The sequence below is a fragment of the Chionomys nivalis genome, chromosome 16, assembly GCF_950005125.1.
Source record: "Chionomys nivalis chromosome 16, mChiNiv1.1, whole genome shotgun sequence".
NCBI lineage: Eukaryota > Metazoa > Chordata > Mammalia > Rodentia > Cricetidae > Chionomys > Chionomys nivalis.
The window spans coordinates 34,414,926-34,440,667 of NC_080101.1; the positions used below are offsets into that span (position 1 = coordinate 34,414,926).

The following is a 25,742-nucleotide window of genomic DNA, read 5'->3' on the forward strand; positions in this document are numbered from 1 at the left end:
AAGGGCAGTGAGCCTGAGCTAAAGCTGTATGTTCACCCACAGCCCCTGCATCTCAGCTCAGCCCTGCCAAGCGATGGCAGGACAAGATGCTTTGAGTGGGGTGAGGGGTATGGAAGCAGGGTTCTTTTTTCCTCCTGTGTGCTCATTACTTTATTAAATTTATCTGGAACAACAGGAAGTGAAGTTCAGACAGGTTTGACACTTGGTCTTCTGGGCTGTCTGAATGGGCTGGTGCTTTTAGCAGGACAGACAGAAAGTGATCTTCAAGAAAGGAAAGAACACATCGGCTCCCCACTCCCCACCTCACCCCGCTCCAGATGGCATCCATGAAGGAAACCACGCTGCTCATTGGGTTTGCACAGACTCTTCCCGCAGGGAGGTTGCGTTGGGAAGACGGACTGAGAAAAGAGCTGTGCGCTGTGTGTAACTCCTGTGTGAGTTCACCACTCCTGCGGCGTGTGGCCATGTGCACTGTGCGTAACTCTGCATGAGCTCAGCCCTCCTGTGATGTGTTCACAGTATGTAGTGAAGGGTGGATATGGAAGATGCTTTTGAATCTGAACCCTAGAAAGGCTTGGGTGGGAAAGAAAATGGACATGTACTGCTGTAGCACAGAAGCCACTAACAGGAGCAAACACGGCTTCTCACAGCTCTGAAACTTGAACCAATAGCCTAATCTTTAACTCTCAGTTTCCTGACACCAAGGAATAATAATATCTAGGTCTTAGTTTGTAGGGCAGAAATAAATTTATACAGAGTGGCGCATAATAAATGGTATGTATGAAATTCTTAGCAGTGGGTTCAATGATTTGAATTTGGTAAGAATAGATAAGAGAGCTGGAGAGATGACTCAGTAGTTAAGATCACTGACTCCTTGTCCAGAGAACCTGGGTTTGGTTGCCAGCACCCATATGGTGACTTACAACCATCCACAACTCCAGTTTTGGGGGATCTGATGCCTTCTTCTGACAACTCATGGCACCAGGCACACACGTGGTATACATATATACATGAAGACAAAGCACTCATCTACATAAAATAAAATAAATATTTTTAAAAATTAAACAAGACAACAGCTACAATATAGACAAAGAGGTCTTGTGTCTATCAGCGTGAGAGGGAAGAGATGAGGTGAGTCCCTTGGGTATTCACTGGAAGAGGCCTGTGACTATCCTGACGCCATCACAGCACTTGGTGGGCCTGTGCTCTTCCAGTGTTCGGCTCTATGAGAAGCCTGAGTGGGGGCAGGCGACCAGCTAGGATAGCATGCAAGATCAGGAAGGCACATAAAGTTTTCCATAGAGGGACTTGGGCATCTGGGCTCTGAGACAGTGATGAGAAAGTAAGGGTCCCACTGGGAGCCTGCGCCTGCAGAAGTGCTGTTGAATCATATGTAAAGATAAACAGAAGTCTTAACTTCCACCTCTTTAGTGGAAGCTTACTAAGAGACAAGGTCTTTGCAGATCTAAGCAAGACAAAATGAGGTCATGCTGAATTATAATAGACCCTGACCCAGTGGCTTGTGTCCCTACAGAAGAGGGAAAGTTGGGCATGGACACATTGGAAAGGCACGAAGTAGAGTAAAGGAGACATCACATAGTGGGGAAGCAGGGTGGAACAGCACAGCCGCAGGTTAAGGGCACCAAGCTTTGCTGGCAAACAGCAGAGGCTGGGAATCTTCCTCCAGCCTGCAGAGGGACCATGGCCCTCAGACCTCTGGCCTCACAAACTGTGACAGAATAAATATCTGTTGTCTCAAACACCCAGTCTGTAGAATTTCATTATGGCAGTCCTAAAAATCTAACCATGGAGTTTGAGGTGAGCCAAACAAAGGCTGACAAGGGATCCCCTCAATCATGGCCCGGGATCCAAGGGGTTAAACTAAGTGTGGAAAAATGATCCTCTTGGGGCTGGTAGTGTGAGTCATGGGTAGCACACGGACTGAGCATGTGCAAGGGCCTGGATTCAGCTGCCAGCAGGAAAAATCAAAGTGCAGTTAATATACGATAAAAAAATACTTTTCCCTGCACAGCTGTGACGTAGAGCAAATAAGGCCACAGAAGAGCCTGCCAAACACAGCCCACTCTTACACTCCCACGAAGCCACAGCTACAGTAAGACGTCTTGAGAGCATTTACTACCTCATGTCACCTCTGGGGGTAGAACCTCAGGAGATAGCACGGGTTTGACTCTTTCCTGCTCTTAAAAAGTGATATTTGAAGGCCAGGCAATGGTGCCTTTAATCCCTGCGCTCAGGAGGCAGAGGCAGGCGGAGCTCTGTGAGTTCCAGGCCAGCCTGGTCTACAGAGTGAGCTCCAGGACAGGCAGGGCTACACCATGAAACTCTGTCTTGAAAAGCCAAAATAATAATAATAATAATAGTAATAACAATAATAATATATAATATAAAATAAGTGCTATTTGGGACTATGTTTTATTTGAATAGTCAAATCAAAATTATATTTGCTGGATGTGGGAGGGTTAAGGCTGGAGGACTCAAATGTGCTTCTTCCACATTTGAGTCTCGCTATGACGGAAATTAGGTACCAGTGCTGCTGTAGAAGGCCAGTCTGGAAGTTGTGTGAAATTTCTGAATCAGAAACTGGGACAAGGAGATCTTGTCATCCGTTTTCAGGGACTCGTCCCCATTCTTCCAGTACAGCATCAGATCTTCATCTGTGTACGCATCTTGGGGAGAGGAAGACAAGTGAAGTCCACACCTTTACCCTCTTGTGGGAAGCAACAAGGATGCTCTGTGCCAGGGTGAACAGCTGCTACCTCAGGGGGCAGTCCTCCAGCACACAGCCCTCCAGGGGCACGAGACAGGAGAGGGGACAAGGCAAAGGGGAGAACGCAGTGGACACTTACAGCTCTCTAGCTCCAAAGAGCAGGTCTGGGAGTCCAGGGGGAAGTGACTGAAGTCCATGTTGCACATGGCGGTGACCGTAATTCTGCACGACACAGAGACATGAGCTGACTTGAGGGTGGGCCATCAGCCTAGGCTCTGCCCACGCTGAGGAAGACCCGGAACACCGCCCTTGCTGGGTCACCGCCAGGCATCAGGCATATAAGCCATGGTAACATAACTAGAGCTTTTGTCTTCTGGGACCCTGGTGGGGGTCCTTTATTGGGCTTGCTGTCCCCCAGCTGCTGGAGTGGGGGTGCTGACTGCTAACTGCCCACGCTTGCACCCTTCTCTTACACCACCTCAGCCAGCAGGGCAGCCTCCCTCAGAGATGCCTGGAAAGCGAGGCCAACACCATCGTCCACCCAAGATAAGAGCCTATCGGGTACTAGCATTAATTTTGGAGACTCATATGAGCAGGCCAGGAATAAAGACCCTTGAACCACCAAGCTCGCACCAAAGCCAGTCTGCAATAGCACTTAATAAACAGCAGCTACTGTTGATCATTTTAAATTATTATTGGCAATCAACTAGAGTCTAAAGGATAAAAGGTCATTGTTCCCATCAAGTCTGGCCAAACTAGTCTTTTAGCTCAAGTGTGAGACCCCAGCAAAGAGGAAGTTGCCATCTGCAGGGGAGGAAATCAGACTGAGTGACATCAAAAGGCTTGTGCCAGCCCACAGGCCCTCCTACAGAGACAAACTCACCAGGGCTAAAGGACCAACAAGACACCCTGGACTGGACAGGAATAATGGCCCCAGAACGGTTACCTCATGCTGTAGAGCACATGGCCGTCGGGGAACACTCTCAGCATGATGTTGTCGGTGGTGGTATCATGAATGAAGGACCTCTTGGAGTGAACAAAGAAGACATCGGGAACCCAGATCTTCTTCACAAGCCTGCCGTCAAAGGTCATGCTCTTGTTGCTGGTGCTGGAGAAGGCCAGCCTCTCGTCCTTCCAGTAATGTCTCAGGTACAGCGTCATTGTGAAGTCCTGGGAACCAGGGAAGAAGCCAGAAGCTCTTTAAATAGAACGGCTTAGAGAGCATCCCTTCCTGCAACTGACCCATTATCCTCCACTATAGAATACCCAACATCCTTTACTGCAGAATATCCAACATCCTCTACTGCAGAATACCCATCATCCTCCACTATAGAATGCCCAACATCCTCTACTGTAGAATACCCATCATCCTCTACTGCAGAATACCCATCATCCTCCACTATAGAATACCCAACATCCTCTACTCTAGAATACCCATCATCCTCTACTGCAGAATACTCATCATCCTCTACTGCAGAATACCCTTCATCCTCTACTGCAGAATATCCAACATCCTCTACTGCAGAACACCCATCATCCTCCACTATAGAATACCCAACATCCTCTACTGCAGAATGTCCAACATCCTCTACTGCAGAACACCCATCATCCTCCACTATAGAATACCCAACATCCTCTACTGCAGAATACCCATCATCCTCTACTGCAGAATACCCATCATCCTCTACTGCAGAACACCCATCATCCTCCACTATAGAATACCCAACATCCTCTACTGCAGAATATCCAACATCCTCTACTGCAGAACACCCATCATCCTCCACTATAGAATACCCATCATCCTCTACTGTAGAATACCCATCATCCTCTACTGCAGAATACCCATCATCCTCTACTGCAGAACACCCATCATCCTCCACTATGGAATACCCATCATCCTCTACTGCAGAATACCCATCATCCTCTACTGCAGAATACCCATCATCCTCTACTGCAGAATACCCATCATCCTCTACTGCAGAACACCCATCATCCTCCACTATGGAATACCCATCATCCTCTACTGCAGAATACCCATCATCCTCTACTGCAGAATACCCAACATCCTCTACTGCAGAATACCCATCATCCTCTACTGCAGAACACCCATCATCCTCCACTATAGAATACCCAACATCCTCTACTGCAGAATACCCATCATCCTCTACTGCAGAATACCCATCATCCTCCACTATAGAATACCCAACATCCTCTACTCTAGAATACCCATCATCCTCTACTGCAGAATACCCATCATCCTCTACTGCAGAATACTCATCATCCTCTACTGCAGAATACCCATCATCCTCTACTGCAGAATACCCATTATCATCTACTTAGAATACCCATCATCCTCTACTGCAGAATACCCATCATCCTCCACTATAGAATACCCAACATCGTCTACTATAGAATACCCATCATCCTCTACTGCAGAATACCCATCATCCTCTACTGCAGAATACACCAGATCCTGCTTCCAGATTCAGAGTGATGACTCTGTGGCCCTGAGCACAATGGCCAATATGATGGTCAACACGATGGCACTGTGGCAATTGGGAAGAGAGTGACTCATTTTTGTATCTGAAAACACAGCTATGGTGCCACAGCCTGGCCACAGCCCAGCGGGGTGCAGTGAAACCCTGATCTTTTTCATGAGGTCCCTGTGAGCTAGAATAAAAGATAAGCACTAGCAGTCAGTTGGGAAAGAAAGATGTCACAATTCCCGTCAGTGAATTTTCTTAGAAGAAAAGGGCCTCATGGCCATGACTAAGACTCAGGGTTGGAGGAGGAGCGTTAGGAACAGTATAATAAATGGAGCTCTAAACGTGACGGACCTTAAAGGGAAGGGGAGGCTTCCCTTAGAAACCTGGACAGGAACTTCATTAAGAGTAAGAATGAAAAAGGGAAAGGAGAAGGGGAGGGGGCCAGAGGGAAGGAGGGGATGTGAGAGGGATAGGACAGAGGAGTCCTTCAAGGCCACCTCCCCAGCAACCTCCCTCCAAAGTCTCAAACCAATGCCCTGAACAAAGGGAAGATTAGACTTTTAGGAACCCTTGAAGGTGTGGGAAGTTCCCTATCACATGATTTAGGTCAGCACAGAGTACCTGACAAAGAGCCTGAAAGAGCCAAGGGTTATAAACTGAGAGCTATCAAGTCACCGCAAAGACTGCAAAAGTCTCTTCCCAGAGGCAGCTCGGGGAGATGTAGCCAGCTTCAGGCATTCCAACATTGCTCAACAGGTTTCAGATGAGTGGCCAGTGATAGAACCTAGACAGTCAGGTATCCCTCTTACGGAGATTTCTAGCATTGGACTGCGACATCTTCGAAGGCAGAACTGTGTTCTTCACACACTGAATTACCACGCCATTGAATTGAATGTCTAGCAAGGCACATGGTAAGCGCTCAATAAATGCCTGCTAAATGCAGGCTGGGGATGTAGTCCCATGTAGAGCACTTCTCTAACTCACGCAAGCTCCTAGGTGCAGTCACCAGAAGCATTAAAAATATGTTCTCACTGGAAAACTGGAGCGATAAATTCTGAGACAGCTGCACATTTACTACGGAGGACAGAGGAAGAAGTTTGCAAACTAAAAAGACTGAAGGCATGGAGGGGCAAGCTCCCCTGCAAGGTGAAGGAACCTCCACAGAGAGTCAAAAGATGGGATGAACATTGAGGATGGAAAGGGGCTGCCACGGAAGGCTGGGAGCTGTGCTCACACAAAAATGGAAAATCAGAGCATTAAGGATTTCAGTCAGAAAGCCATCTCCAGCACTCCTCCAAGTGTGAGTCATTGGGCCCCTGCAGCAGACCTTCAAAGGGCAGATGTGGGCTTCAGGCCCCAACTAATTTTACTGGTGGAAACAATAACCCTACTCTAGATGTTACTGTACCCAGGTCAGCTACCCCCCAGATCCAATCTGGTCACCTTCTGCTTTCACAGTCACAACCTGAACCCCAGAGGCCCCCATGCTCTTGGCATCTCAGAAGTGTGATACCTCACCGATGAGGTCAGCCCGGGGCAGTGCCTACCATGTCCACCTCGGAGATGCTGTCCAGACTCTCCACCTGCACATCCACACCCACAGGGATGGCTGGGCCTGTGGGAGAGCAGAGACAGCTGAGTAAGACACAGTCCTCTCTATCTGGGGTGGAGGGACAACCCAGCAGCTTCCCTGTGGAGTGAGGGTTGCCTCAGGGGGGAAGTGGGACTCAGATTTCTATGTGGGGTGCTTTCTGCTCACCCCTGATCTATAAAATGCCTATGCTTTATCACTGAGGTCAGAGACCGGGTCGCCAGCCCACACTGTTCCCAAGCTGAAGGGAATGTTCTCTGTGCTTGCTGGGCAAGTTACAAACTGCGCTATGCCTCTATCCTAGGCTGTATCTGCAGCGGAACTGGAAGCAACAGTGTGGCCTGAGTGGAGACGGTAGTCACTGACTGACTCAAGGTTGAATCACCTTCCTACAGAGAAGCTAACGTACAGCTTCTCTGTACGTAAGCATTTATTGAGCGCTTACCATGTCCTGCCCTCTGGTAGCTTTCAGTCTGGTATGGGATGAGTTCTCTACCAAGTTAGATCACAGCGCAAAACAATACTGTGAAGGTTCTCATGCACGGGGTAAGACTCTAAAACCAGACTTCTAAAACTGTTTTTCTAGGGGTCGTGTCTTTTTCTTGAGCTGGATGAGAGTTACATTGGTGAGTTTATTTAGTGAGAAGTTAGTGAACAGAGCACGTGGTTTGTGCACTTTTTAATCAATGTATACTGCAGAGAAAAAAATCTTTTAAATGATTTTGATATTAATGAGGCCAGACATAGTGGTGCATGCCTGTAATCCCAGCTAGTCAGGACACTAAGTCAGAAAGTTCACATTTTGAGGCCAACCTTGGCAACTTAGCTGGCCCAGGTCTCAATTTTTTTAATAAAAATTTTTATAATATGTTTTAATATTAAAAAAATAAAAGGAGAAAAAATAAGAACTTGGTATCTGTCAATCATATTTAACATCTTTATACCCATAGCCAAACAGCCGCTCTAAAGAAGCAGGTGAGGTTGAATTTGTAATGAAAATTTTCCCACAAAGAAAATAACAGGTTCAGAAGATTTTAGCAGCAAAGCACCAAGGATTTAGGAGAAATTAGCACCCTTCTATACATTCTCCTGGAAGATATAGGAACAATGTTTAAGAAACCAAAAGAGACATTCAAAAACATCAACTTATTTTATGAAGTCAAAACAAGGAAGGAAAAGGCAAAATCACAAGCCAAATTCACTTAGGACGTGGAAGCTAAGCTCCTAACAAGACCGACAACAGCATCCAGCACTAAACTTTAAAGTTTGTTTTTATGTGCATGTGTGTTTTGCTGGGAGTCAAATGACCTGGGACTGGATTTGCAGATGGTTGTTAGTCTCCATGTGGGTGCTGAGGAAGGAACCCCCCGCTCTCTCCAAGAGCAGCCAATATTCTTTTTTTTTAAACTAGAGCTTATTTATTTATTTTCTCCCTCCCTCTTGTCCTCCCGCTCCCAGGCAGTATTCTTAACCACTGACTTTCCACTCCAGGCCTCTGGCACTAAATTTCAAAAGACTGTATATCATCTTTAAGTAGTGTTTATGTAGGAACTGAACATTTGTCTTAAGATTGGGACTTTGTATGTAGGTGTAGTACTCAGAATTGAACCTGTGCTCTTACACATGCTGGACAAAGACTATAAACCGGGTTCTATCATTGGGAAGAATCAAGAGGTTCTGTAGTTAACAGTGGGAAGCTAAGTGTTGCTGGGAAGAAACCCAGAGCCTCCTCTAAGGTAGGCAAGAACTCTGCCCCTGACTTATAACCCAGTATGTCCTCTTCTTTGTGAAGACATCAGTTAACAGAGTTGCACAGGATTGTAGGGGCAATGTTAGAGGGAAACAGGGACCACAGAGGGGTGTTGTTGGCTTTTTACTCTGACTCTTTTGGTTCTTTCTTCTTTGGAGGGCCTGCCATCCAGCTCCCAAATAAACCACACAGGGGTTTATTCTTTCTTATGAATACCCAGCCTTAGCTTGGCTTATCTCCAACCAGTTTTTCTTAAATTATCCTGTCTATCTTTTGCCTCTTGGCCTTTATCTTTCTCTATTTTATATGCCTTTCTTTCCTTCTTACTCATGGCTTGCTGTGTAGCTGAGTGACTGGCCCCTGATGTTTACTTCTTACTCATGGCTGGCTGGGTGGCTGACCCCTGATGTCCTCCTCCTCCTTCTCCTTTTCTTGTTCCCCAATCTTTTCTTCACCAATTTCTTCCGCTTATTCTCTCTGCTTGCCAGCCCTGCCTAGCCTTGCTCCTGCCTTGCTATTGGCCATTCAGCTCTTTATTACTAGACCAATCAGGTGTTTCAGGTCAGCAAAGTAACACAGTTTCACAGAGTTAAACAAATGAAGCATAAAAGAATGCAATACATATTTGCACCATCAAACAAATATTCCACAGTATAAACAAATATAATACGTCTTCCACAGCAAGTGGGGTCTGGTATTAGGTTCTGCTTCTCCTGGGAGCATCAGTCAGTTCTGGAGGGAACTAGGGGTGTATGTGATGCTTTTGATGATTTTGGGGGGCTCAAGAAAAGAGACTAGAATCCAGAGCCACCAATATAGCTTCTATATACTACCTTCCTAAAGACCACACCTTAGTGGTGACAATAGCTAGAACTTCACCTTAGTGAACAGAAGTTCATATACAACTCAGCTTCAAATCATGTCTCTCTTTGTCACTTTTTCTGTTGCCATGATAAGACACCATGATGAAGGCAACTTATAAAAGAAACGTTTAATTTGGGTCTAATACTTGTAGAAGGTTAAAGTCCATGACCAACACTGGAGGCAGCGTGGCAACAGGCACATAGGCAGGCGTGGCACTGAGGCATTTAGCTGAGAGTTCATACCCTGACCCACAAACACAAGACAAGAGAGCTCGTTCACTGGGAAAAACATGCCTTTTTGAAACCTCAAAACTCACCCCTAGTGACATACCTCCTTCAACAAGGACATGAGTCCTAATCCTTTCTAAACAGTTTTACCAACTGAGGACCATGCCTGCAAATATATCAGCCTGTGAGGACCATTCTTATTCAAACTACCACACTTCATTCCCTGGTCTCATAGGCTCCTGGTCATAGCATAATGGAAAATGCATTTAGTCCAACTTTAAAAGTCCCAGAGTCTTTCAGTCTCAACTCACTTACAAATCCATAGTCTTTTTTGAGACCGGAGGCAGTTTCTTAATTGGAACCTCCTGTATAATCGAAAAGCAAATCATATACATCCAACATACTTTTGCACATAATATACATTACCATTCCAAAAGGTGTTGGGGTCCGGTGGCAGCCCAGACCATAAATAATTTTTCTGGACCAGCGTGGAGGTGCGGGAATAAAGACACAACTCACATGGCTTCATCGGAAGGGAGATTCTCAGTGGTCCCTCATGTAAGTCCTGAGTTCACATCCTGAAAATTTCCCGTATATTCTCCAAACAGCCTTTATACCAAAATGCAAACTGAGGGGGAAATACATTAGCATTCTGTTTCCTAGGCAACCAGGTGAATGGGCTTTAGTCACGTCCACATCTACCTGTGCCTGCTGTCAAGTCTTCCTGCTCTGTATGCCAGCTGTCACGTAGGCTGACTTAGCACCTTTTCTCAGGCATCCTCCAAATTACAAAGAAAGGAGCAAAACAACATCCTGACCCTATGTTAGGGTAGCGACAGCCTGTCTGGAGGTGTACGTGACCACCTCAGGTACTAAATATGGCCTGAGAGCTTGGCTATCACACAATGTAGAAATATGGGCCTACAAAAAGGAAAGAATGGGGCATGAGGAGGAACCAAAGCAAGGCCAAAACCTGAAGTTACAAACTTCAAGTCTTGTAACCACATATCTGATGTCAAGGGCTTAGATGACTTTGCTCTCTCAGTTTCACTGACTGCAAAGCACTCCCTCTTTGCTCCCACTTCCTGTCTCCCTGGCAGACATCCCTCAGCTTTGGCACCTCCAACATCATGAGATCATTAACAGAATTCAGATTTCACCTTCACATCCTCACACAATGGCATCTTGGGGCCTCCATGCAAGGATTCCCCTGCCACATGCCTGGCTTCAGCAGCCATCCTTAACCGCTGGGGAAGATTCCACAACCCCTTTACTCATTGTCCTTCCTGAAACTAAAGCCAGAACTACGCGGCTGAAGTTGCCATGTTTGGCTATGTGCTTGGGTTGGAGCCTGGCGCCTCTTTGAATTACATTTGCATAAACTTTGATCCGTTGCTTCTAAGGAACAAAATATTCCTCAAGCCTTTCCCCCCTCCAAATGACAGGGTTATCTGACTAGAGTCTTGTCCTGGGGGCCCTGCTCCCCACTCCCTGATCCCATTTCCCACGGGGCCTCTCCTTAGCTCTTTCAGCCCAAGCTTTGGCTCCAACATTAAATTTTCTGGTGCTCGTTTTCTCCTCCAACTGTACACTTCGATTTTCTTCTTGCTCAGTCTGTTCTTTTTCCTTGGAGACCTGCATGGAGCAGTCACATTAGGCTGCCAAGGAAACTAGTCTGTCATTTTTTCAATTTTCAGGCAAATTTTTAGGACAAGGACAAAAAGCATCCACAATCTTTGCCAAAAGACGTGAACGGTTCTTAGCCCAGTTGTAAATATTGTTCCCCTCTGAAACTTCCTGAGCCCGGCGTCCAGAGCCCACGTCGCTCTCAGCACACCACACTCTAAGCTCCTGCTAGGATGGCCCCTTAACCTCTGTTTACAGCATTCAGTCACTCTCCTAGCCAAAAGTCCCAAAGTCTTCCTCCTAAATGGAACAAAACACGACAAAAGCATCACCAACAGAAATGTCACAGCAATACCCCATTCATGGTACCACAATCTGTATTAGTCAGCTTCTCTAGAGGAACAGAACAGTGAATCTATACATTTAAAAGGGGATTTTTTTTTTTTAAAGAATGTCTTACAAGTTGTGGTCCAGCTAATCCAACAAAGGCTGTCTCCTGAAGAAAAGGCCAAGAATCTAATAGCTGCTCTCTCCATGAGACTAGATGTTTCAGCCCATCATCAGTCTGTTTTGGAATCCTGAAGAAGTAAGCTCTAATACCAGCAAAGGCATGCCTCAATCGTAGGATAGAGGAACTTGCCAGCAAGAGTGAGAGAAAGTGGGCAAAGCAGATTTAACCTTTGGGTCAGGTGGGCTTGACCTAAACTTGCCTAACCTCTTTCTTCCCCTTCATGCCAAGATAAAAATCACCAAAACAACATCCCCATTTAAGCCACTGAAGTATCTATCATCCAGGAGTCTCCCAGTCTTGCCATTACCTCCTCTTCCCCTGTACCCCCCACTCAAAGCCTATGCACAGAGCTGACATCCCAAGACAGTCATCTTTGGCAATGGTCTCTAGACACTGTTAGTACTGCATGTTCCTAGTTACCACAGAAATTGAAAAACAGTATCTGTGAGAGCCTCTATTATCTGTCGAGAAGTTGCCATGTCAAAATGAATACGGAAATCATTAAGGGTTATCCAACGGCAAAGAATTCTTCAGGCTCCTTCAAGAAGCCTCTTTTTTATGATGAAATGATCTCTCAAACTAACAAAATTAGTTAAAATGAAAGGCAAAAAGTGTAATAACCATTCCATATTGGTTGTCTTAACTTGACAGTTTGAGTGTTAGATTGTTAAAGAAATAAATGATGGCTGAGAATATTACTTTATAGTAGAATATGTGGTTAGCATGTGGGGAACCCCAGTCCCAACTTACAAAGAGAGGGAGGGAGGAGGAGGAGAAGGAAAAGGAGAAAAAGAGGAAGAAGAAGAAGAGGAGGAGTGTGGATGGGGGGAGGGGAGAAAACAAAAGACTAGATATTATTGCAGCATAACTTGATTGAGTTCTCACATATGCGCAGGTCCTCCTAGGTCCACAGGATGGCACTTACTGACAGCACACTCTGGCGTTTCATACTGGTGCTGTCTGCTACAAGCTCTGAGCAGGAAGCCAGGCTCTGGAGGTGGCTGCTGTGATTCCTTTCTCTAGGAGCTCAGACCAATGAAAAGAGACAGGCATACACCCGGGTGCTGTTGGAGGCTGGAAGAAGGCCTAGTTAACTCCAAATACAAGCGATAGAGGAAATTCCAGAGGCTGGAGAAATGGCTCAGTGGTTAAGATGAGCATATGGTGCTCTTCCAGAGGACCTGAGTTCAAGTCCCAGCACCCACTGGACTGCTTAAAGAGATCTCAAGCATGAGTGGCCCATGCCTGATAGCCATTTCCTTTTGCTGTTGTTGGCATTCAACCTGTGCACCTCTGCACCGCTGCACCTCCTTCGTGGCTGGGATGTTTCCTCATTTCCTTTCGGGTCAGCCTCTTCCCTGTGACCCATCACCTCTGCAGTCTCTGCTACAACTGGCCATGTTTCTCCTTTCTTGATAGTAAGGCCAATTCTTCCTCAGCAGCCACTCACTACTCCCGGAGCCAGCTGTCTTCTGAAGCAGAAGTCTCACCCTCTCCCCTGGGAGGATCACTGGCCCAACTAACACAGCTGTTTCTAAAGGCCACTCTAGGTTCTTCCATCGTATGCTGTAAGCACACATACCTCCTATGTGAATATGAAATAAGCTCACTGTGGCTGGTGAAATAGCGCCCCAGATGGATGCTTGTCACACAAACCTGATGACCCGAGTTCCGGCCAGAACCCGGGTTAAATACATTGCCCTCTTAAAACGCACAAGCCTATAAGACAAATTAATTTCTTAATCCTTCAACAGTCCCCCAAGAGGAAGACCTGACAGCTGGACTTCCTGTGAGGGTATGAATGAGCACACGTCAAGGGCTTTACATATGTTATCTCTGACAGTCTGGGCAGAACCCGTGTGTTGACGACTGTTCCCTTTCTATAAAGGAGTGAACAGAGGCTCAGAAAAGATTGGGGACCTGCCTAAGGATATCCTGTGGTTACTGACACCTCGGGAAAATGTGTATCCCTGCCCCAGGAAAATGGGGGCAGTGGCCCTGAAGGCTGTTGGAAGGCGGAGCTAAGGACAGCAGCAGCCTGCCTGGGCTTGACCTGCTTCGCCACCAAATGCCCTGGCCGTTCACACGCATGTGGTTAGGATGACCTGAGGGTCTGTGTACTCTACTGTTCTCCTTTCGTAGGAGACATGCTGGCTCTGTACCCAGCTGCCATCGCCTGGATGCTTACGCCCACAAAATGAGAATGTTGAACCCCAATTGCGCCCCCCAGGTAATGTTATCAGTGACTAGGTAATTAGATCATGGGCATGGAACCCTCTCTTGAATGAGATTCCTACTCTTTTAAAAGGGGTCTCAGAGAGATCTCCACCCACTCACCATGTGAGATATGACAGAGGTGAGAGGGACAGAGACCTTCTATAATGTGTGTTAAGGACACATTGGACTTCACGTTGTAGAAAAGAATCTTCACATAGACATTGTCAATAGCTCAACGCAGGTGAACCCTAATGCTACTATTGGTTTGCTTGTTCTGAGTCGACGCCCAGCCTGGTAGTGCTGCTGCAGCGTGAGGTTCATGGGCATGAGAGTGCAAACCCCGCTGCCCAGAGAACTGCTGACGTCAGTCATTCCAAAGCTCCGTCTTGCCCCTCTGGGCAGATGGTCAGCTAGTCTTTGAAAGACACATTGTTGCTGTTTCTTCTCTCCTTCCCTCTCCTGCTCTTTCTAAAGGCAGAACACTGCTTCTGTTTCTACTGACTGTCGATAGTAGCTGCTGCCTGGAGATGAGCCATAACCCACTGTCCTATCAAACTGCAGGCTTTCGGAATAAAGTGTAGTTTAAAGAGTCAATGTCCAGTCCTGTGAAATGGCTCAGCCAGGCCATTGCCCGGGTTGCCAACAAGGCTGACAAGCTGAGTTTGATCCCTGGAACCTACATAGTAGGAGAGGACTCCCAAAAGTTGTTGGCATGGCAAGTGTGCACTAAATAAATAATTGTAAAAAATATATTTAACAATACTCAATTGCTGAGGCAGTGACATAGTTCAGTGAGTAAAGGTACCTGCCACCAAGGCTGATAACCTGAGTTCCATCCCTGGGACCACATGACCCAGCATATACACCCACACAATACACACATAAAATAAATAACATAATGTTTTAGCTTTGGTTTTGTTCTTTTGAAACCGGATTTCTCTTTGTGAAGCCCTGGATGTCCTGGAGTTTGCCCTGTAGACCAGGCTGGCCTCAAACTCACAGAGATCCTCCTGCCTCTGCCTCCCGAGTACTGGGATTAAAGGTGTGTGCTACCACTGGCCGGCTTGAAATTTTTTAAAAAATGGATTCAATTCTGTCTCTGGCCATTGACATTTGTGGTGACATAACACTAATATATAGTGAGCAGATGTCACCTATGAGCCCTTTCCAGACCCAGAATCTGTCTAGCCTTGGGTTTGGGCCTTTGGAACTATGAGAGGCAAGCGTGTCTGGGTTCTGAGCCTCCTTGCCTGTGGAGCTTTGTTATTGCAGCCTAACCTGACTGAAGTGCAGTCCCCAGGGAGGCATTCCTCCAGATCCCGGGAGCCACATGCCCACTCCCTGATCTCCAAAGGGGAACGCTGAGGGGGAGAACCAATAAGAGGTGGGGGAGCCTCAGTAATGAGCCAAGTTCCTGCTGCCACCAGACACCCCAGCTGGCCATCGAGTGACCTATATCCTTGGCTGGTTGTTGGTTTTGGAAAAGACAGTTAGCCTGCTCTCTTTTGTGCAGGTCAACAGTTGGGCGGCTGCGGCCTCTGTCGACAGCCTCTCCACCCCCCGGACCATTTCTCTCTTCAGAGAGCTTACCTCTCCACGGGAGTGGAAGTGAGCCGTGACCGAGAAACTGGGACAGGGCACACCTCAGTTTAGCGGCACTGGAAACAGGTGAGATGAGGGGAGGGAGCACTGGGGACAGGTGGGATGAGGAGAGGGAGCACTGGGGACAGGTGAGATGAGGGAAGGACGCTCTCTTACCTCCAAAGGCTGGCCTCATGGTGAAGTCATGGTCATCGACTCTGAGCAGAGGCTGAAGTTTTCCTGGCCGGGTTTTGGTGACGTCAGGGTTCTTTTTATACAAGTGACTGCAAAGAAACAGAAATGTCTTTCCATGGCCCACCAAGGCACTGGGAGAAGCCCTATGGGCAGATGACTCCCTGCAGGGCCCACCCGGTCTGTACTTTTCTCTCTATTCGGACACACACAGGGAGAGAAAAGGCTAAAGTTTCTCCAGCACAGGGATGGTCACCAGAGAACGGATCCTTCCGAACATTTCTAAGAGCAGATGTCTTCCCAGGCAGAACAGTCTCCTACCCTGGCAAGCTCTCAGTGAATGTGGTTAAGCTGTAGGATGATGAAGGTTGCTAAGTTTTTTCTTTAAAAATATTTCCCAAAGCTGAGCACGGTGGTACGGTGGCACACGCCTTTAATCCCAGTGCAGGTGGTAGAGGCAGGTGGATCTCTGGGAACACAAGGCCAGCCTGGTCTACAGAGTGCGTTCCAGAAAACCAGGGCTGCAGTCAGACTAATGTGTTACAATGTGGTTTGTAATGAATACACTGTGACAAAAGCAGACACAAAACTCCAAACACTGCTTTCCCCAGCTAGACCTGGAGTGGCTTCTGTCGTTCAGGGGACAGGTCTGTACACACACACACACACACACACACACACACACACACACCACCTAGCTCAGTCCCTCTGTGGTCCTATACTCTTTACAGATTAATTTTGCCACCATAACCTCTCAGTCCTAGAGCAGTCAGAGCCGGCATATTGTAAAGCATTTGCCTGCTGCTCAGGTTATTCTGGGGCAGGAGGACGGTTAGTCTATGGGACATACCTAAGAGGTACCATTTCTATTTCTCAGGCAGACTTGTAAAGGGTCTGACAACCTGAGCTCATCTCTGTGTCTGTGCTAAGCACAGTGCCCAGCACACCCTAGACATTCAGTAAAGTGGAAGCAATAGAAAGGTGCACATTTAGCCAAAGTTGTTTTAAACCAGATGGTTCTTGGCCTTAGCTTTATATTCGAATTCCCCAGGAGCTTCCAAAACTCCTGACGCTTGGGCACTGAACTCTGTGTCTTTGGAAGGGACCCGCACTAAATTCCCACACAGCCACACCGAGGACCACCGCTCCCAACGTGACATCCTAAGATCCCGGTGTACCTCGGTGACTGGCTCTCAGACTTACCCACACTGTCATCACCCAGGGAAGCTGCTGCACTCACTGCCACTAGGGGTCTGGGTGATTCTGAGGAGACAGAAGTGTAGGACTCCCCAAAGCCCTGGTGAGAGCTAGGTGAGTGGAACCCAGACTCTGGGCAACCCTCTACCCTGGAGCTGCTTTAGGCAATTTCCGGAACTGCGCAGATGCAGGTTGGTGCTGACCATGTGGCTTAAAGGATGAGGTGACCAATATGTGAAAGGAAGCTGGCCTTCTCGGGACCTGCGAGCTGTTGTGCATAGAATTCTGGGGGTTGGAGAGATAACAGGGTGCTCTTGTTCTGAGTCCTCACAACCCCCTTTTCAGACTCTCATCTTACCCTCCTGTTTCTGCCCCTACTCACTTTTAGGAAAACCAGTGTTTCCTGTTTGGACCATAGGAGAGAGGTTTCCTGCTCTGAGACCTCGGAGACACCTGTCTCATCCTCCACCAACTCAGCCCTGACAGTGTAAAGCAACGGGACATCAAAGCTGTGCCATTCGTGAAGTAGCCGTCAGAAATTGGCAGCCATTCCCAGCTTAGACAGAATCCAACGTCATTACCCTCCTGTTTCTCCGTCACACTAGTGACATGTACCTGCTAAGAACAACTCATGGCTGCGGTTACTATCTTGGACAGCATAGATGTACAATGCTCCCATAATCACAGGACATTTTCTTATTAGCTCGGTGCTAGTTTAAGGGCTGACCAGCCCCGGACCCAAACAGATTCCTTTATAAGCTGCAGCCCCCAGCTTAGGGCTTCTCTGTGGGTTGCCCATCTCCATCTCACAGCCCCGGACCTCCCATTCATTGCTCCACTTCCAGTGAGGGTTCTGACTCAAACTGGTCCTCCTCCAGTTCATCAACCGTGGAGATGTCAGCATCCATATGGACAGCCATCTGGTAGTTCCCAGACCCTGGAACTATGGGATGAATTTCTGGGAACAGCTCATCTGCCTAACATGTTCACATCATGGGGAGAGCATTGCTCATATCCTCACGGGCTTAACCTAGTTGAGGAGATGACCATAAACAGGCGGATGGATAAGTGATGTCACCATGGTGCTGAATGCTATAGAATCACTAAGCAGGATGAAGAATGGGAGATGGTTTGGCAGGGAAACTATTGACGTATGCAGTGGGGAAGTCTTCTGAGATGGGGAGGGAATGAGGAATGGGTAGAGTGAGCCAGGAGAGGTGCGGGGCAGTGAGTTCAGTGCCAGGGGCCATGAGACACCTTTGCCTCAGTGGTCACTTACCTGGCTCGGTCCATCTGGTTCCAGATGACCCATAACCACGTCTTTTGACTCTGCCTGTCTTCGGGAAGCCCCCTTTCCTGTCTTCACTTTCTCCACTGTGAGGTTCTGAGGTAATGGGGTTCACGGAGGTGTCTGCCCTGAACCTCGGCTGCCAGTCCCCAGCTCTTCCCGCTGTCATGGCCCATCCCCATGAACAATTAAACTGGACTCCAATGTCTCCCACTTTGGACCAAAGGAAAGCAGAAGTCCAGCGTAGGCCAGCCTGCTCTAGGGGCATCTTGTCAGCCTTTACCGGAAGTGACAGCAATAGATATGAGTTATAGTCCTCTCTGTTTCCTTTTATGAAACAAGAAAGCTTACTTTTCTGAGCCAGCTTTGGCTTCCTCTCTGCACACAGCTTCCATCAGCCACATCCTACCCCACAGCAGGACCTTTTGACCATGGAAGAGCCTGCCGCAACATGTCATTGCCACCAGGGTCCTGGTTGAGCCCAGTGCTCACTCTGGTGCTGGCCACTCTAAAGGTTGGGTAAACGCAGTGGCGTGTGCCATGACAGTACCCTATGAAGTTGTTTTCTACCCCCATCCCAAGTCCTTTTAGTCTCAAAATGTTCTTCACCCCAAATAAATCAATAAATAAAGACTATTTCTCCAAAGAGTTGGGTGCCATGTGCTTTGGCCTTCCCAGCCCTTGGGAGGCAGAGACAGGAGGATCTCCGTGAGTTAAAGGCCAGCTTGGTCTTGTTACTGAGCTCCAGATCAGCCAGAGAGATATAGTGAGACTGTTTCATAAAAACAAAGACAAAAATTCTGAGACAGCAATACACGACATTGTATGTGGATCTATATGTTACACAGTGTGCTCAAAGAAGCTTGCACTATGCAAATGAGCCACAAAGCTACAAAACATGAAAGCCAGGTGCTTTTTGCACGACCACTCTCTGAACTACTTCCTTGGTCTGCTTTCTGTTGCTGCAACAAACACCATGACCGAAAGCAGCTTGGAAAGAAAGGGGTTATTTCATCTTCTAGCGTACAGCTCACCACAAAGGGAAGTCAGGAAACTCCAGGCAGAAACCTGGAGGCAGGAGATGATGCATAGGGCATGGAGCAGCGCTGCTTACTGCCTGGCTCCTATGGCTTGCTCATCCTGCTTTCTTACACCCAGGACCGGCTGCCTAAGGGTGGCACTGCCCACAATGGCCTGAACCCTCTCACATCAATCACTAATCAAGAGTTGCTCCGCAGACTTGCCTACAGGTCAATCTGCTGGAGGCGTTTTCTCAACTGGGGCTCTCTCTTCCTGGATAAAACCAGCTTGTGCCAGGTTGGCAGAAATCAGCAACACAGCTACTTTGCTTTCTCTGTGCTCCCACTTTCTCCCCTGGAAACAGTCCTGAGAAATGCCTCTACTTCTGTAGCCGCATTGCTGCTCAGTCCTCTGTTCCAGGACGTAGGGACGAGGAGCCTGTTCCAGGGTCAGAGCAGCATGCCATCCGCCAATATCAGGGCCATAAGCAGATCCCAGCAAAGACTGCCGGGGAGGTGCCTGAGGAGCTCAGAGGGTTTAGCAGATCACGGACATTAACTGTGCCCTTTGCCTCGTGGTCGCAAATCCTTCCTGTCAACACATTTTGCACATCTATCTAGGGGAGCATTAGTGAACCGGAAGTCACAGAATGCCGTCACTTCAATGGGATACAGCAGGCTTAAATCCCTTGCCACTGAGGCTCAGAGGTTTGTTTTTTTAAAGGGACTAATTGATAAAGGGAATCACTGAGGTCTCCCTGGGCTCTGAGCTATTGTCACAAGGGGCTTTTTCTCCACTAGTCTTTTCCCAGGAATGGCACTTAGCCCCCAACTCCTGAAGTTAAAACTGACCAGGAGGTGGTGGCACAGGTCTTTAATCTCAGCACTTGAGAGGCAGAGGCAGGAGGATCTCTGTGAGTTCGTGGACAGCCTGATCTACAAAGCGAGTTCCAGGACAGCCAGAGCTGTCTCAAAAAAACAAACAGAAAAGCCAAAACTATTGGGTGACTTTAAACCTGACCTTTTGTGAAAAGAGGGGGAGGGTGTTCACCATGCCTGTGGGGCAGCTGTATCCATGGGGCATGTCAGAGTTCTGATTTGTTAACTACAGTAACCATGACATCATTCTCACAGTGACGGTGCTCCGTGCAGGCTCTCAACTGTGAATTTTAGACACCCCTCACCTATCATCAAACTCCTTCGGTTCGGGAAACTGAGGCTCAGCACCATTAGGAAAAATCTGCATGGCCAGAGAGTAGCTTCCCTAGCCCCTCAACTCCCTGTCATGGGCAAGAGTTACTTGGGGGCAGGAGAAGAGGCTGGTCCTGGTCCAGCAGAACAGAACCAGGATGAAAACCAACTGGGGGGTGACCAAGGCTGGGGCACAGGGAGATGGTAGTGGGAAAAAGGATGCCCAGACTCAGACTCAAGAGGGAAGGGACTGGCCGGGCGGTGGTGGCGCACGCCTTTAATCCCAGCACTTGGGAGGCAGAGGCAGGCGGATCTCTGTGAGTTCGAGACCAGCCTGGTCTACAGAGCTAGTCCCAGGACAGGCTCCAAAACCACAGAGAAACCCTGTCTCGAAAAACCAAAAAAAAAAAAAAAAAAAAAAAAAAAAAAAAAAAAAAAAAAAAAAAAAGAGGGAAGGGACTGAGCTGGGCCTCTGCAGGCAGGAAAGGGAAGGAACTAGGGAAGAAGGCAGGAGGCATCGCTGAGGTAGGAGACAGAAATCCAGGAAGAACAGAAAGTGTTGGATCAGAGGAGCAGACTCCACTGACCACAATTCAACACAGAGGAACACCGAAGGCCAGGAAGTCAACGACAGGTTTTTAAAAGGCAGCTGCTGGGCAGAGTAACTATCTTGTGAGTGGTTTGCTAGCAGATGCAGGAAGACTGTCAGATTAGGAGGCATGGAATCGTGTGTGAGGTAACGTTTCTGTAGTGTGGGGCTGTGTGAGGCAGACCGTGTATACTGTGTACTTGTGCCGAGAACCACATGGGTGGTATGCATGTGTGTGAATGTGTACATATATTTGTGAGTGAACAAGACTTCTAAGAAGGGTCCCAAGGCTGTGAACAAAGAGCTTAACCCCTATGTAATGAAAATTTGAAAACTAAAGTATCAGGACCGTCACTGGTGCCCCTGCCCCCAGACGGCCTAGCTCTGTGGTGGTTTGACTGCATGCACGTCCTGAGAAACCAGAAAGACCCTGCCCGGTGCTTCCTGTCCTCTCTCCATCCTTGCTTCAGTGAACACACACCTCATCTTTTCCCACTTGACTCCTCATGGGACAAACTTCAGGAATGGTCCTCACCCCAAATGTCAGATTCAAGCTGTCCTCAGGACCCACATGGTGCCAAGCGACACTCTGGATCTTCTGAGAAGCAACAGAGGTTATGGTAGCCAGGCTACTGAGTGGGGTCCTAGAGTGTGGGCAGCATTCTCAGGCACAGTTTCCTGCTGCACTGTTCCTTTAGTGAGTGAGTGAGCCAGCAACAACGTGACTCACACCCCTGAGGCACTTGTGCTCTGTAAAATGAGCCCATTTAGGCTGCTTTCCAGCACGTTCTCAGTGGGAGGGTGTCCCGCAAGTTAGCTGTTGTTTTATTATTTTGAAAAATCAGTGATCTAAGTCCCTTTTCAAGGTTCACAATGCCCCTTTGAATCAAGAAGATTCTAGAGTTCTGTTGTGAAGGTATCTATTTAAAATGGCCCATGCCAAGGATTCCCAGCCTCCTTTAGCCCTTTATCTCCTGTTCAGAGAACACCTGTGATTGCATTTCCCCAAATCAGAGCTCAGAGATGCAGCTAAGCAGGTGGTTTCTGAGGGGCCCTTTCTGGTTCTGACCTGTTCTTGTGGACACATGACCAAGGTAGGTCTGGGCTGTGCTTCCTGGCTGAGTAGAACAGAGCCTCAGAGAGAGCCAGGAGTCCCAGAGGAGCAGGCTCCACCTAAGCTCTAGAAGTCAATTGTAATTTTTATTCTTAGTTTCCTTCTGGAAATCAGGAAGCAGCCAAGACTTAATCTAGTATGCCTATATACAATACTGTGTGTGTGTGTGTGTGTATGTGTGTGTACAGATAAGAGGTGTGGGTGGGGATTAGTACAGTTTCCAGAAAAATATTACCAGTAACAGTACATGATAAAAAAAAAGATTTGAAGACCACTGACCTAGTCAATTTGCTTCACAGGCTCAAGGCCCTGCAAATAAACTAACACAGACCCAATCTGTTTCTATCCAAAGCACACACACATTCTCAGAACACCTGGAGGGACGGGTGCAAACCATTTCACACAGGTGTTCATGTCTTCTTCATGCCGACAGCCCTTAGGCCTCAGCTTGGGGGATCAAGTTCGGGACATCGTCCAAATCAGATTTACCAGAATGGAGACTATTTTGAACACAACAGTTTTCAGTACAACTTCTGGGCCTAGTAGTAATTCTTGGGAATGTCTGCAGCAGCATTCCGTGTTGTTGAGCATGTATTTGGTGCGTGTGGGGAGAGGCGGAGAGAGCAGGCGCTCTCTTTTTCCTTCCGGCCCCCTTCCTTCCCTCTCTGCCAAGAACTGGGGTAGACCAGTAGTCTCTCCCCTGGCCCCGGTTCCTGTGTGATGGGTTGATCAGAAGTCATACTGGACTTGCTTACTTTTTTCTGTTTCTTGGACGTGGATTAGCCAGATGTCCTGGCTCAACTCTTTTTTTTTTAAATATTGCTGACAACCTATCATACACTTCTTCTAGAATTCAAAACTGTAACTCAAAGCCCATTAATCTGATCAAGTTCTCCCCTGATAATTAAAGAAGACCACCCCAGTTACCTTTTGTCTATTTCTGTCATGCTAGGGCTCCAGCTCCGGGCCTCATATCTCTGCAAGCACGGAGCAATCCTTCAGCATTGTGTGTTTTGTTAAGAATTCACATTAAGTCCTTACACCGTTTCCCTTCAATACTTGGCTGAAGTCCTCTGGCCAAGCTCTATGTTCCCTGCAGGATCTAGCCTGACAGAAGCAAGCAGCAAAATCAGGGAATGGAGAGGGAGTTTTACCCACCAAGTCTGAGCCGTCTACCAAAGGCTCTTGATGCCTATGCCTTGATGTCCAAATCTCGGCTCACTATAGCACAGTGCTCAGCACTGTGGCCAGTGTCAGCACTTTGGAGAGCTGGAGGCCCCTCTAGCTGGGTCATTCTACTAGGACATTGAAAGAGGTACCCGCAACTCCTTCTGGGGAAAGCTACTGAGAATAACACCCACCCACACACACACACCCAACCCGGCAAGTTTACCTTTGCTTGGGCATTTCCAGCTGCCCTGTCCATCTCTTCCTCCTAGGCTTTCTGCTCTCCACAAGAGCCATCAGGCAAAACAAGAAGAAAACAAGTCTCATAAAATAAGGCATTCTGCAAATATCTACGATGCAACAGGCAGCTGTGCAGGGACCTTCAACAGGGCAGGCGCCCCCTGGCTTGACCATGGATCCTGTCTCAGCAGTGCTTCCCGGAGAGGCTGCGCGGGCATGGTTGGCAAGGCTGTTTCCCAACCTCCTAATGACACTGATGCCTGTCCAGCCCCCAACCCCCTACACACACCCGGCCATGACACAAACATCAGGCTTAGTCCTCCCCTCTGCTTAGAGATTGGCCATTAGTCAGGGAGTCTGTCCACCTGGGAAACTGGGATTCCTCTGAACCCTAGAACAGCTTTGGCTAAGACGGTTATATAAAAAATATTTTAAATCTCTTGAACATGCCAGCTTTTTGCTGAGGTCATTAATCCCTCTCTCTGGCTGCGTAAACCCAGTCTGTCACACCCAGCAGTGGGTCAGCTTTGATTCTGCGTGGATTTGCATGTGTTTGGAGAAAGCTAAGAAAAAACACTGACAGATCCAGAGGGCTCTTTGATCTAAGAGAATATGCTTTGCCTATGGCTGATGATAATCGCTTTTACCTCAAATGTAATGTCTTTTCAGAAAAGACATCAAAGATATGCATTTTGATTTTGAAGGATAGCGTGAAGCAAATAAAAGTCATGATTATGTAATGTAACCTCTTTTCTCACTGTGAGCACAAAATTGTCTTTGCTCTTTGACCCTGAAATGTGTAAAGTCAAACATCATCAATTAGGCTGGATTTCTAGCCTTTGGAATGAAATTGTGCACATTAGAAGTATAGAGATCTATGAGATTATGTTTAACCCGCTAAGCAATACAATATGTTTTAAAATTAATTAAAGCTTAGTTGCTGTGTACTGGCAATGGGTTTAGTGTGATAGAAACAGATCTGGGGATGGAGATTAGATGGAAAGAGACAAAACTGGACTTTGATTATATAGGGAAGAAAGAATCAAAAGCAGGAACGAAGAATGATATGATAAATCTTATTTTGTAAGGATCCCTAATTTGAGCCAGTTGTTTTGGGAATCAAAATAACCAAAGAGGATGATGAAAGAGTGTGCTAATCCCAAAGATGTAAGGAGAAAGACCACCGACCCAAATCTTCATGGCCAAATTAATTAAACCAAGATTTTATTTCATTGGTGTACACAGGAGGTCTCCCACTAAGGCAGAGTTCAAGAGGTCAGCAACAGATATGAGCAAAATAAGGGGTAGGTGGCTTCCGAACTGGGGGTTTGGCAGGCAAACAGGCAGGGTTACAGAAGCAGAACATAACAAGTTGGTTGTGACCAGGCAATCATAGCAACCTTCAGGAACAAAGTTGCGCAAGGTGATCCTAACATTTTGAAACAAAGGTTTCCATTTCCGGCAACAGGCGGTAGGGGACCATTTGTAGCTAAGGTTACAGGAGGGGCACAGCCCAATCCTTGAGAAACAGGTTTAATCATCAACAGGAATGAGCCTAGTTTGTCTTTACTATAAGACGGCTTTCACGCCTAACATGGAGGCCAGCTGATTCATTAAATGCAGAATTAGAATCCACACCACACTGCTGCCTGGGCCACAGAACCTGCAGTGCCCTTTCCCCGTCTCCCTGATACCAACAAGCACCTGCTGGGGAGGCTAGCAAGGCACCCAGAGTGTCAGGCAGAAGACCACACAGTCCCGAGTGTGTCGGCAAGGCGAGGAGGTCAACTTCTGCAGGAAGAAGACAGCACAGCTGTGACAACTGAGCAAGCAAGCAGCAAGTCCAGTGGGCTTGTATTCCTAATCTGAGGATCCTGCGTCTCACCTGGTGAGTCAGAGCCCCGCCCTGAGCCATCAGCGAGCTCACAGAGAGAGTTTCTAGGAAAAATGAAACCTCTAATTCTTTTTATTTCAGGAGTTGCCCACTAAGGAGGGACTTTTGCCGAATGGTGTCTTCTCAAACGAGAGTTCTCCCTTTCTTATTTAACCCCCAGATAAAAAAGACAGTAATATATCTCATTCACAGTGTATCTTCTCACAAGACCATGGTATGCAACTCTAGCTAACACATTCCCAGGTGCCAGGGTTTCTCATCATGGGGAGT

The 25,742-nt window shown here is 47.5% G+C and overlaps 1 protein-coding gene across 2 annotated transcripts in view; it reads right to left on the bottom strand.

Annotated features, from left to right (window-relative positions):
• Positions 1-23,924, bottom strand: part of LOC130887865 (gamma-aminobutyric acid receptor subunit rho-2) — a 39,069-nt gene extending 15,145 nt beyond the window's left edge. Inside the window, exons 1-6 of one of the 2 annotated variants that reach the window (XM_057790549.1) lie at positions 23,565-23,924; positions 15,759-15,865; positions 6,762-6,829; positions 3,675-3,898; positions 2,868-2,950; positions 2,547-2,687 (exon numbers count right to left, since the gene is read on the bottom strand). In XM_057790549.1, the coding sequence (XP_057646532.1) occupies positions 2,547-2,687; positions 2,868-2,950; positions 3,675-3,898; positions 6,762-6,829; positions 15,759-15,865; positions 23,565-23,752 (811 nt within the window). In that variant the 5' untranslated portion in view covers positions 23,753-23,924. The remainder of the gene's footprint in view (positions 1-2,546; positions 2,688-2,867; positions 2,951-3,674; positions 3,899-6,761; positions 6,830-15,758; positions 15,866-23,564) is intronic. The other variant, XM_057790550.1, reaches the window with a different exon arrangement.
• Between the last annotated feature and the right edge of the window lie 1,818 nt (positions 23,925-25,742).